Here is a 14,347-nt window from a genome sequence, read left to right on the forward strand (position 1 = left end):
GGGGTGGAGACAGAGTGTGTCTGAATTCAAGAAAAGTATGGGGCAAGCACATGGGATCACTTAAGTAGGAGAAGTTAGTGGATCCTGCAGATGGCAGACCGTTTGGGCCATTTAGCCTTTATCTGCTGTCATGTTTCTATGAAGCCTATCATAGCAAGGGCAATCACTGCTTACAACAAAGTTGTGTAGTAAAACTCATGTTCAGTAGTGTTTACTAAACAGAAGGTATAATTAGGATATAGGGTGGAAAAGGAAGACCTATCAGAGATCTGTGGCAGAGGCTAAAAGTAGCGACAAAAATCTAATACATTAGGAAAAGTCTTGAGCATAAGTGAGCTTTTTTTCAGGAGTGATTTCAAATTGTATTGTACTGGACAAAAGTGGTTATATGCTGTACTCTACATATCTGAGGAATCTGGGTGTCATTGTAGACAATATGATGAAACCTTCCGCCCAATGTGTGGTGGCGGCCAAAAAAGTAAACAAGATGCTAAGAATTATTTTAAAAGGGATGGTTAACAAGACTAAAGATATTATAATGTCTTTGTATCGCTCCATGGTGCAACCTCACCTGGAATATTGCTTTCAATTGTGGTCTCCTTATCTCAAGAAAGATATAGTGGCACTAGAAAGGTTCAAAGAAGACCAACCAAGATGATAAAGGGAATGGAACTCCTCTCATATGAGGAAAAACTAAAAAGGTTAGGGCTCTTCAGCTTGGAAAAGAGAAGGCTGAGGGGAGATATGATTGAAGTCTACAAAATTCTGAGTGAAGTAGAACAGGTATAAGTGAATCGATTTTTCACTTCATCAAAAATTACAAATACTAGGGGACACTCAATGAAACTGCAGGGAAATACTTTTAAAACCAATAGGAGGAAATATTTTTTCATTCAGAGAATAGTTAAGCTCTGGAACGCATGTATTGCCAGAGGTTGTAGTAAAAGTGGATAGCTTAGCTGGTTTTAAGAAAGTTTTGGACAAATTCCTGGAGGAAAAGTTCATAATCTGTTACTAAGCCTTGGGGGAAACCTCTGCTTCTCTTTGGGTTTTGGCCAGGTACTAGTGACCTGGATTGATCACCATGAGAACGGGCTACTGGGCTTGATGGACCATTGGTCTGACCCAGTAAGGCTATTCTTATGTTCTTAACATTACTTATAGTTTGAAAGTTGTGAAAACTGAGTTCTGTGAAGTGTTATCTTTGACAGGAAGAAAGTCAGTAATGAAAACATGTTTAATGGGGCTAATCCATATGCAATTTTGAATGGCAGCCAACCTAACCTCTGAAAAATTATTGTTACGTGATCCAATCCATGAGCATAGCAAAGAAATCTAGCTGCCATAATTTGTAAAGTTTGCAGACTTTATTTTCAGTTTTTCAGACCCATCAGCATACAGCAAACTAATCAATCTGTGAAAGGATAAATGTTTGAATAATACTAAAATGATCATTAAAAAGTATTTCTTAATACAGTACTCCACAGCTAGTGAAGTCAGTAATAGAATCAGAAACGGTGAGTGAATTCAAAAATGCTTGGGATAGACACAGGGGGACCCCTAAATAGAAAGAGGTTGGAAACACATCCCTGCTGTTGAGGTGTTATGTTGGGCAAGCATATTGGGAACTTCTACAGTCTGTGTCCTGCAAATGGTAAAAGACAGGTGAAGCTTCAGCAACTCCAGTGTTGTATGTGGATCACTCTGTCATATACTGGGAGTGAGGATGCTATACAGCTGAGAGGAGATGGGGAAGACATCTTCACTGATATGTTGAGTACTGTCAGAAATACTTGGGGATGGCTGTGACTTCTTAACAATTGCTCCAAATTCATAATAAAACACTTTGATGAATGCTGTCTCTCATTTCCCTTGCCCCCCCCCCCCCCCAACTCGAGTTTCAGGAATTGGAACTTCATCAGGAGGGGACATTGTAACAACCATCAAATTATAATTACCCCCTTATCCATTACTTAAAACCGTATAGGCGTGAACTTCTACAATAAAGTATGTATATATAGCTTGCAACATTTCATACTTCAATACCACTGCAATACGATATTTTCAATATTTTAACAGCTTACCCAAGTACGGTACACCCAAACCCCAACTAACTGACAGCATGAAGACTAAAACATCCTCAGGAGCAGAGCAGCGTTACATACACCAGATTACGTGGAGCAAGATGACGTTTTAGATAGTACCTCCCCCAACTGAGACTAGATCCTAAGGGGAGGAGTCCCCAACAAAACCGAACCCAATAACCAATCCACGGCAGGAACACAAGCCTCAATTTACTGCTTATTGTCTGATGTTTTAATCTATACCCCATTTCTAAAATTGATAGGCAGTCTACAAATTTAAAATTTAGACATTTGAACCATGGATAATGGGGTCATAGTTCCCCTAAACTTCATAACCCCAAGCATTAACTGGGAAAATGTTTGAGCTGTAAAGCAAAAGATGAGGCAAAATTATAGTTCCCAAATTAAATATAAATAAGTAAAATATTTCTGTCTTTAAAGAAATGAATAGTGATCAATAACTGTTTCTACCTATTGTAGAGAGCCTTGATCAAGTACTGCATATTAGAGCAACTAACCCTGTTAATAATCTGGCTTCCAGGAATTGATTAGTTGCTAACCTTGCAAACTGAGAGTAAGGTTGAAAATATGGAATGCTAATTTTTTAAAGCTCTTGTTCACTAATTATGAAAAGGTTTGTTTCTACAAAATTGCTTCTTGGCAAGCCAGCAGCTAACATAAGGTCTGACTTGTGTTTGTCACAGTTAGCAAAAGGTTTGTTTGATTGTGGTTACAGACTGTATTACTAAAAATGTTTTGCTGTAGAAACATCCATCTTCCCCCCTCTCCCCCATTTCTCTAATTTAAAAAAAAAATGTTTACCCAAATAATTGTGATTGTACAGATTGGAATTTAATAAGTTGTTAAGAAAAAAATATGCTAATGGACACACTGCATGCATGCATGCAAACATACATGTGAATCTTTTCACCTTCATTAGTGGTTTTTTTCTTTCTTTATGTGCACTTTGTCTTCTTTTTGTCTTTCTGTGCCCCCCTCAGTTTTATCTTCTACTACTTTTGTTAATGTATTTCTTATCATTTTATTGAATTTAGGATGCTAATTAGGGCTGTACAGTATATTTGATCATCCCAAATAGTGCCTCAAATACATTATTTATATTCAACTGATTAATGATTTGCATTCAGATATGAAGAATGATCTGGATCTCTACTGTGCTAAATCGTATTGAAATAAACACTTTATCTCTGATTTCACATTGCTTCTTTTATTATTTGTTATGTTAAAGCTCAATGCATGTGATTCATATTTGGTTTTTCAGTGACATAGTAACATAGTAGATGACAGCAAATAAAGCCCCCAAATGGTCCATCCAGTTTGCCCAACCTGATTCAATTTAAATTTTATTTCTTCTTCTTAGGTATTTCTGGGCAAGAATTCAAAGCTCTGCCCAGTACTCTGCTTAGGTTCCAACTACTGAAGTCTCCGTCAAAGCTCACTCCAGTCCATCTACACCATCCCAGCCATCGAAGCCCTCCCCAGCCCATCCTCAAATAAACAGCCATATACAGACACAGATTGTGCAAGTCTGATCAGTACTGGCCTTAGTTCTTCAATATTTACTATTATTTTCTGATTCTAGATCCTATGTGTTCATCCCACACTTTTTTAAACTCTGTCACCATTTTCTTCTCCACCACCTCTCTCGGGAGCGTATTCCAGGTATCCACCACCCTCTCCGTATTATGCCCTCTGGTTTTACCATTTTCCTTTCTCTGGAAAATATTTTGTTCTACATTAATACCTTTCAAGCACCTGAACGTCTGAATCATATCTCCTCTGTCCCTCCTTTCCTCTAGGGTATACATATTTAGGGCTTCCAGTCTCTCTTCATACGTCTTTTGGCGCAAACCTCCTATCATTTTCGGCACCTTCCTCTGGACCACTTCAAGTCTTCTTATGTCCTTTGCCAGATACGGTCTCCAAAACTGAACACAATACTCCAAGTGGGGCCTCACCAACGACCTGTACAGGGGCATCAACATCTTTCTTCTACTGGTTATGCCTCTCTTTATACAGCCCAGTATCCTTCTGGCAGCAGCCACCGCATTGTCACACAGTTTTTTCACCTTTAGATGTTCAGACACTATCACCCCAAGGTTCCTCTCCCCATCCATGCATATCAGCCTCTCACCTCCCAGCATATACGGTTCCTTCCAATTATTAATCCCCAAATGCATTACTCTGTATTTCTTTGCGTTGAATTTGAGTTAACACTTCTCTTATCACCTTTTATAATATGATTAATTAATAATCTCCATTATAAAATGTGTTGTATGAAAAGCTCAGACCCTACAACCCACCTCTAGTGATACATACGGAGGCAGTTGTAAATAAGACCATCACAGCTCATCACTGTCTCATTCCACCGCATGAAGTTAGATCTTACACTCTATAACCACAGCTGAATACTTATCTTTTGCAGTGATTCGGCTGTGACTTCTCAACAACTGCTCCGAATTCATAATAAAACACTTTGATGAATGCTGTCTCTCATTTCCTTCGACCCCCCCCCCCAACTCGAGTTTCACAAATTGGAACTTTATTAGGAGGGGACATTGTAACAACCTTCAAACTATAATTACCCCCTTATCCATTACTTAAAACCGTATAGGCGTGAAATTCTACAATAATGTATGTATATATAACTTGCAACATTTCATACTTCAATACCACTGCAATACAATATTTTCAATATTTTAACAGCTTACGGTACGGTACACCCAAACCCCAACTAACTGACAGCATGAAGACTAAAACATCCTCAGGAGCAGAGCAACGTTACATACACCAGATTACGTAGAGCATGATGACGTTTTAGATAGTACCTCCCACCCTCGTAATACTACTCCTCTATCTTCAACTGAGACTAGATTCTAAGGGGAGGAGTCCCCAACAAAACCGAACCCAATAACCAATCCACGGCGGAAACACAAGCCTCAATTTACCCAACCGGGGCCTAATCAGCCAGAACCACTCCCTCACAGCTGAAACCATTCAATCTCGCTGTTCAGGCCCTCTGGGTCCAACGTTTGCCACCAGTAAATAAATCTTTGTTCAACCTTCAATAATATCTGACTAACATCCCCTTCCAAACTGTACGCTTGCCATAAAACTGTATACCTCAATTCATCGACGCTGTGGCCATATGGCACCCAATGATTAACCAAAGGGGCTTGTAGAGTATGAGCTTTTCACACAACACATATTTTATATTGGAGATTATTATTTAATCCTATTATAAAAAGTGATGAGAAGTGTTATTTATGAGAAGATCACCTGAGTTTATTGAAGTAATTTTCAATTGGAATAGAATAGAATTTTAGTTGCCAGATATTAGACCATTCCTCTATCTTTTGCAGATCCTTTTTCATGTTTTCTACTCTCTTCTCGGTGTCTACTCTGTTACAAATCTTGGTATCATCCGCAAAATGGCAAACCTTTCCTTCTATCCATTCAGCAATGTCACTCACAAACATATTGAACAGGATCAGCCACAGCACCGAACCCTGAGGGATTCCACTATTCACCTTTCCTTCCTCCGAGCAACTTCCATTAACCACCACCCTCGGCATTTGTCTGACAACCAGTTTCTAATCCAGTTTTGAATGCTTTAAAGTTTGAATGGGACAGAATTAACCTGAACTGAATTTAAACTGTAAGAACTTTGCGAAGCACATGACTCTTTGTAGAGTTTTGATAATTGTCGTCTTCCTGGTTTGAGAAGAACACTAGCTTCAGCATTATACAATCTGTCTGGGTTTATTGAGGGGTTCCTATGCGAAGAGATTTTGCTGAGATTTTGCACTAAGATTATTGATTCCAAGTGTTTGTGGGAATTGACTGTTAAGTTTGATGAAGTGTGGAGTTTTTTCTGACCAACAATTAGTGTGTGCCGTCTCGACTGAATTGGTTGTTGCCTTTTGAGGATTGTGTTGTCTGCACTGAGGTAATTTTTCTCCACATTATTGAGATTGTATTACAGTATCATTCCTGCATCTCGAGTAGTGTGTGTTGGATTTATTGTATTTATATTTGGCCAATAAATATAATTCATTATTCATATGTGGACGAATAGTAAAATATGCTATTTGGTACTGCTCTACTAATTGGTATAGTGTATATAGTTTACTGCTGATAAATTGCAAATAAGAAAAAAAGCTAGTCTTCAGCCATAAACATTTTCACTTCTATTATTTTGTGTTAATTTTGTGCTTATTTTTATTTTGTATGTTTTCTGTAATACATGCCTCTAGAGAATCATTTCCTGTAATAGGTTCCTGACATTTTAAAAATTCTGTTTCTTTAAAGTTTGACAGTAAACATCTCTACCTCCCAAACTCAGTTCAATTTTACTCTAGACAGTATAGGAGTGCACAGCTTTTTAGGTGCAATTTCTTTAGAAGTTCAGTCTTCATCAATATTTTCTATATGAGAGAGAACTAGGAAGGCTGGAAGCCTAAGGTGGTGAATTCTTTCAAAGATCCAGTAATTCTAGCTCTGCTTTATAGCACTGGGAAAAATATCCTTTCTAGACAGAACACTTCATCAACAAGAAAGAATTACATTTTGCTCTTAAAAGTACCTTCAGTTTTATGGAGAGCAAAATAGAGGGGGACTAAGGGACAAGACAAATGGAAATTGGATGACTTGTAAGGGTTATCTCATGGAAAACACCAGTCATCTAATTTATTTTTCACTTTTGATTCAAAGGTTTATTTATATGTTCTTCACTTCTGCCTAGTCTTCATTGCCTCAGCTTTTATGGAGCCTGATCTTACTCAATGGGTTCTGTTGCCCTAAATTTTGCATGGGATAGAAATAGCCAAACAAGGAGGCAGGTGTTATCTATTAAAATGGAAGCAACAGATAGCACCAGGAAATAGTCATCCAAAAAGGAATCGCAAAGTTCATTAAGTTTAGAGTGGAGGAATTGCTTAATGGTTAATGCAGCAGCCTGAGAACCAGGGGAACTAGGTTTGATTCCCATTGTAGCTTCTTGGGACTGGGCAAGTCACTTAATCTTCCAGTGCCCTGATACCAAATAAGTTACTGTATATAATACCACTTTGATTTCAACCACAGAGAGTATGCTGGCAGCAAACTATGCACTTTCTCAGTTTCCACGGCGTGCCTTACATTTTTGGTTCTAGTTCAAGCAAGTGAGGGTTCCTGAAGAAAGGGAAAGTTGCCTCAAAATCAAACTCGGAGATTAGTATTCAGTAGCTGCATTGGACAGTACTATAATATCACATTGATTTCAACCACAGAGAGGCAGTAGTCTAATTCCATTACATTTAATAAAAATATGCCCACATGGATAGTGTCCTACCAGTGTATTGCATGTAATTGACTCAGGTAGTGTTTATGAAACTAGTTTGTTCTTAAGATTAGGTCCTTGGATATAGGCTATTATCGGATGTGTGCTCTGGAAGCAGTCAAAATGTTTATCAAATGCCAGTGGTGACAAATAATTTTATTAATACATGAGGACAAAGTAGGATGATTTGTATATTAAATTTTTCTATTCTAGAGTCTAGTAGAACCTTGAAGTAGTATACTTCTGTCTAACCTCTGAGCTCTTTTGTAACCTTTGTGTACACTTGTATGCTATTTCCTGTCAAGAAAATAGTTCAAGAACTTAGACTGTGTTTCAAAATTCATTAGCTGTAGAGCATAGTCAACTAAATCAAAGAAATTGACTGGTAATTTCTCATTGTGTGAGCTGTGAAAATGAAGATACTTAAAAAAAATTTCTAATTTGTCCTCACATTAATAAAACTATTCATCACCCCTGGCATTTGATATAACATCTTGACTCTTCCAGAGCACACAACTGAGAATAGCATCTATCCAAGGACCTAATTTCAAGGACAAACTAATTTCATCAACTCTACCTGAGACAATTATATCCTTTACACTGGTAGGACACTACCCATGTGGGCTTATTTTATTAATAAACTTTGGAACTCCTTTTTGAACTAATTTGTTTCTTGGTGCTATCTGTTGCTTCCATGTAATAGAATAGTCCAGTAAGACGTAAAGAACTGACTAGGCATGGTAGAGAAGCACTACATTATTCTGTGTTTCCTGTTCTTTTACAGAAACTGGTTACTGACTGCAGGTTAATGGTTACTTAAAGGATTGCACATAGTAGTATCAACAGCAAACTTACTATCATACCTAAAAAAGCAGGGGTTTGTTGTCTTACAGATGTGAATACCACATAGGGTTGAAAAGTGCACACCACCTAGGGTTGAAAAGAGATAAGTATAGAAGGAGCCTCACAGGAATAGACTGGAAGGAAAAATAGATATTTATATTGTTGCCCTTATAGGTTGTTTTAAAGATATCAGCAAACCATTGCCTTCATAACATTGCCCAATACAGGATCTCATGGGCAAGTTGAACATCACAGAATATGAGACACTAACCATGTATGAGGTGCTATGATCTGTGCACAAGATGGGAGCAAAATGTGGAGCTGGTCATTTCGGATTATCCTAAGGTGACTAAACAGGTAGATTAAATGTCAGTAAAAGCCAAAGGAATATTTGGGTGCAAAGGAAGGGAAATAGCTGGTGAACAAGAAGATGTGATATTTCTTGTTTAGATCTCTGATAGGACATTATTCGGGTTGCATCAGTTCTGGAGGATGCATCTTTAGTGAGATATGGACTGGATAAAGTCAGTCCAAAAAGCAGCTGCTAGGGTGGTTGACTTAATCATAAATGGAGATTAGGTTCTGTGCCTGGGGGAGGAGACAGAAAAGGAGAGATATGACAGCAATCTTCAAAGTTTACATGTTTTATTAGAAAGTGTGTCTGTCTGCTTTCATTGCATCCATCTACAATGTCACTGATCCTCCACTCTGGAATCACTAACTCAAATTTACAATTAGAATCTTGTTGTTCACTATTTAAGAGTCACTATTGCACCAGGAAACAAAGTAGTCCAAAAGGAGTTACTTGTTTCAGATGGCTTTCCAACCTACTGTAAATCCTAACGACAAAGTGTTGATGGATGGAAGAAACACAAAGCCCTAGCCTGAATTGAACAGTTAGGATCTATACTTTACCTCTGCTGTAAATAAATTGTAACCTCTCATTTTGGTCCTGTCTCTTTTTTATTCTGTAAATTGCTGTGTTAGACATACCTAATAGCGATATTTCAAATTGAAAATAAACTATAAACTGTAAATCATAATAAAATAGATAAAAGACACTTCTTTACCTTTTTTGGAATGCCAGTTAAGTTCTCTGCTGATTAAAAATGTCTGCATTATTTGTAGTGTCTAAGAAAATTTTGTTCTCTAATCAAGGTGGAAGAGTTGATGATGGCCATGGAGAAAGTGAAACAGGAGCTGGAGTCCATGAAAGCAAAACTGTCCTCTACCCAGCAGTCTTTGGCTGAAAAAGAGGCCCATTTGACCAACTTGCGAGCAGAGAGGAGGAAACACCTAGAGGAGGTGCTGGAGATGAAGTAAGAATCTGGAATGTTATTTTGAATATGGGCTTTGTGGCTCTTCTTAATGACTTTGCATATGAAGGCAATTCTGGGCACATTGTTACAAGATGGAATTCCAGCTGCTAGACAAACTTACTTTGTTCATGCAGTGTCAAGGAAGTGCAGTAAAACAAAGTAAAATCATGTGTACACACATGATGTCTGTCAAAGCTCAGCTTGTTGATCTGGCTTTTGAATCAGTCGCATATTTGTTTGACTGGGGGGAGGGGAGGGTCTTTATTCTATTTCCCCAGCCCTTCTTTATAACCCCATTTCATTGTCATAGAAAATTGAGCACCTATACTGAAAGAATAGAATGTGCTCCCTCCCCCATCCTAAGAGGCACTCATTAACTGCATACCATATCTCTTCATCACACCAACAGACATATCCAAGCAATGATTAGACACCATTGAATCTTTAGCAGCCTCGAAGGCAGAGGTAAAATCTAATTATCCCAGGACAAGCAGGCAGCATATTCTCTACATGTGGGTGACGTCAACGACGGAGCCCACTAGCGGATGTTTTCGCAAGCAGACTTGCTCAAAGACCTTCAGGCTTGCGATTGGCCTGCGCAACCTACTTGGCTATAACATTTGACGTTATCATACAGGCAGGTGTGTACTGTTTCATTCACATCTTTGGGGGTGGGAAGGGGTAAACCGGGGGAGTGTGATGAGGTCGTATTTACACCCCTCCAGTGGTCTTTTAGTCAGTTATGGCATCTTTTGGCACTTATTCGTTATGAAAACAGATCTAGCCCCGATTATGACGTGGACGTATTCTTCAATGTTTGATTATGGCTGAAAAATGACCAAGTCATAAACCCACCCTAGTTCTGCCCACACTACACCTCAAACATGCCCCCTTGAAATTTAGTTGAACAGCAAAGATATTTGTTTAGAAAATCGGTTTCAAAAATAGCGAATTGGAAGGGTTTGGCGAGGAAAAGGTCCATCTGTCCCTTTATGCCATTTTTGGGATGTGTTTTTTTTTCTTTTGAAAATGAGCCCCATAGTCTACTGAGTAACTTGTGTAAATATTACACAAAAGGGTTTTCTTTAATCTCTGTAATCATCTTGATAATTTCTTAAGTTTTGTTAAGAAGTCACATGTATCACCAACATAGAGAGGATGGGTCTGTATAAAAATGGTAATATATTTCACCCATTGCAAAGAGAAGGTCCAATGCCTAGAAATGGACAGCAGAAACTTTGATAATTTTCACAAGCATACCCATTTTTCCAGCCATGAGTCCAAATTGTAGGAGTTCATGCTTCCATATTTGTGTTCTAGACATGACTGTACATCAGGGATCTCCAACCTTTTGGCTTCACTGGGCCGCATTGGCCAAAAAAAATGTTTCTGGGGCTGCACAAATGCTGCAGCAAGACAGAGGAGGGAGCCGGCAAGACGGGGGCAGCAGAGGAAAACATTGTATCGCCCTTGACCGGGGCCGCACAAAATACTTCACGGGGCCGCATTCGTGCCACAGGTTGGACACCCCTGCTGTACATAATAACAAAATTGTACTTTGTTTATGTGAATGAGTTATAGTGATATTTTTTAAATCAATTTTGAATCAATTATTACATGAATTTGTACTTTAGGCTTTTAAATGCCAAAGAATAGAAGTCTTCCTCGTTTCGGGCAAATCTGAATTATTGATCTCTCAATTAACACATATTAATCCATTAGCTTTCATAGTCATCTCTTTAGATTTGACTACCATTTGATGTGTTTTCTTACTCCTGTAGTTACATAGGAGATATATGTATGTTATATAAAAATATATAGTTATTGGCATGCCTAATCCCAGAAAAATCAATCTGCTGAGATGTTTTTCTCACTAATATATACAACAGGGGTGTCCAACCTGCGGCCCCGTGAAGTATTTTGTGTGGCCCCGGTCGAGGGTGATGCAGTGTTTTCCTCTGCTACCCCTGTGTGTTTACTGTCTTGCCGGCTCCCTCCTCTGTCTTGCTGCAGCATTTGCGCGTTTGTTCGGCCCCAGAAATTTTTTTTTCAGACAATGCAGCCCAAGGAAACCAAAAGGTTGGACACCCCTGATATACAGTATATATATATATATATATAGTCACAGGGAAGACCCTGCGACTCACAGCCAACATGCTGTAGAATTGGCTGATGAGGAAGCAGATGCTGTGCAAACACATGTCCCTGATAATAATAAACCTGTGCCCAAGCCCCAGACACCTACTAAAGGAATTTAAACATCCAAATGCCCATTTATATTTTCCTAGTCAAGTAGCTAATGTGCCTGAGCCAGTGCAGGGAGATCGTGGTAGGTTAGTAAGAGGCAAACACACCAAATCCCAAGCAGCAAACCAGTGTTGAACAGGTTTATAGCTCAGTTGAACATCAGAGCAAAAGACTAGAGTTTGCTGCTGATATTGTTTTGAACTGGGACAAAGTCAGTATTTTGAGAGCTAATAAAAACACTGTTATTTGAACTAAAGAAGTGTTTTGAATTTTAACTCAGCGCTGTACATTTTAACATACCCTGCTCAGAAGAGATTACAATCTAATTTAGACAGGACATTTCAGGGTTGGGGAGGTTATAGTGGGTTTAGGTATCTGACAGCAGTGAGGGAGAGTTAAGAGTTGAAAGCAGTTTCAAAAAAGTGGATCTTTAGTTTGGATTTGAACACTGCAAGGGATGGAGCACAACGTATTGATTCAGGCAGCCTGTTCCAGGCATAAGGTGCTGCAAGAAAGAAGGGATGGAGTCAAGTTGGCAGTGGAAGAAGAACATAAGAACATAAGCATTGCCTCTGCTGGGTCAGACCAGAGGTCCATCATGCCCAGCAGTCCGCCCCTCCTCTGTCGAGCAGAGATCACGGGGGGAGCATAGGGGGAGATGAGTGAGGAGAGATATTAGAGAGCTTCAGAGTGAATGCACTTGTAGGTCAGCAAGAGGAGTTTAAACTGTATTCAGAAATGGACGGGGAGCCAATGAAGCGACTTGAGGAGAGGGGTAATGTGAGAATAGTGGCTCTCACAGAATATGAGTCGTGCAGCAGCATTCTGAATGGATTGAAGAGGCGAGAGACAGGCACATGGGAGGCCCGAGAGAAGTACGTTGCAGTAGTCTAAGCGCGAGGTGACGAGAGCATGGACAAGGGTTTTGGTAATGTGTTCAGAGAGAAGAGGACAGATTTTGATAATGTTATAGAGAAGGAAGCGACAGGATTTGGCGGTCTGTTGGATCTGAGCAGAGAAGGAGAGAGAGGAGTCAAAGATCACCCCAAGGTTGCAAGCCGACGAGACAGGGAAGAGGAAAGCGTTATCCACAGAGATAGAGAATGGCGAGAGGGAGGAGGTGGGTTTTGGGGGAAAGATAAGGAGTTCAGTTTTAGCCATATTCAGTTTGAGATGGCGGTGAGACATCCAAGTGGCAATGTCGCACAGGCAGGCTGAAATTTGGGCCTGAACTCCCGCAGAGATATCCAACGTGGAGAGGTAGATCTGGGAGTGATGCATGTCGGTAACAAAAATCTCATGCACGAATACAGGATGTCCAGGGCAGTACTTGGAGAGACCTCCCAGGAAAGAGTCTTGGGAGTTCTGATCGACAAGTTGATGAAGCCGTCCGCGCAATGTGCGGTGGCGGCGAAGAAAGCAAACAGAATGCTAGGAATGATTAAGAAGGGGATCACGAACAGATCGGAGAAGGTTATCATGCCGCTGTACCGGGCCATGGTGCGCCCTCACCTGGAGTACTGCGTCCAGCACTGTCGCCGTACATGAAGAAGGACATGATGCTACTTGAAAGAGACCCACCGATGAAAACAAAAAACTGTGGATATAGATGTTCTGGAGATAATTTATTATACACTGACATAAAAACATGAAAATTCAATTAAAAAAGTACAAAGATAAAAAATCCAACTGGACCCTACACGGTCTGTGTTTCGGTGAACACGCCTTCCTCAGGGGTCCTAAAAGGAAGAGGTAATGATGAATAACGATAAAGAGAAAGATAAAAAGATGGAAAGATAAGAAGTGACTGTGATGCCAATCTGGAGCATGCATATTAGTGTCTATACTCGATTGCAGGATAAAACAAGTGAGCCAAGTGTGATCATGCTATATAGAGAGGCTTGAAACATCGACAAGAGACATAAGAGGAAAAAATGTGCCAAAAAAGGCCGAAAAGAAAAAGTGCCATGGTGTGTATTACAGTATAAGATTAAGCACAGAAATCTATAAAGTGCCTAAGAGAAGCCAAAAGAATGAAAAGTTAATAGGATTTTGAAAACATGAAGAGATATATGACACAATGTAATAATGAGAAGACATTATACATACCAATGGTCTGCAAACTCACATATAAAGAATTGTACTGAAAACAGTCTATTATCTTTAAACTATAAAAAAGACATCGCATTCAAACATGAAGATACCATAATAAGACATAAACACATAGAATAATGCAAAATGACTTATTTCTAAGACAGCAGGACAATCGGAGCTATCAAATGACTAGACAAATCATTTTTTGTTGTAATTTTGAAGTTAAATAGTATGAAATATGTAAAGCATGGTCATGATGAAATATAATGCACCCATAAAATGAATGAAACAAAGATGTGAATGGATTATATATATAAACCAATAATTAAAGAGCAAGCTGAATGTTCATACTCATGGACACTAAAAGCAATGAAAGTAAGACATGATAAATTGAGATCCATATATAAACAACCATGTGA

General features: G+C 39.1%; 1 protein-coding gene across 11 annotated transcripts in view; it reads left to right on the forward strand.

Moving 5' to 3' along the window:
* The window catches only part of ERC1 (ELKS/RAB6-interacting/CAST family member 1), a 509,833-nt gene that overhangs the window by 245,727 nt on the left and 249,759 nt on the right, over positions 1–14,347 (forward strand). For all 11 annotated transcript variants that reach the window (XM_033952310.1, XM_033952317.1, XM_033952311.1 and 8 more), the window contains one exon: positions 9,427–9,587. In XM_033952310.1, coding sequence (XP_033808201.1) covers positions 9,427–9,587 — 161 coding nt within the window. The remainder of the gene's footprint in view (positions 1–9,426; positions 9,588–14,347) is intronic.

Source organism: Geotrypetes seraphini, chromosome 7 (genome assembly GCF_902459505.1).
Source record: "Geotrypetes seraphini chromosome 7, aGeoSer1.1, whole genome shotgun sequence".
Lineage (NCBI taxonomy): Eukaryota > Metazoa > Chordata > Amphibia > Gymnophiona > Dermophiidae > Geotrypetes > Geotrypetes seraphini.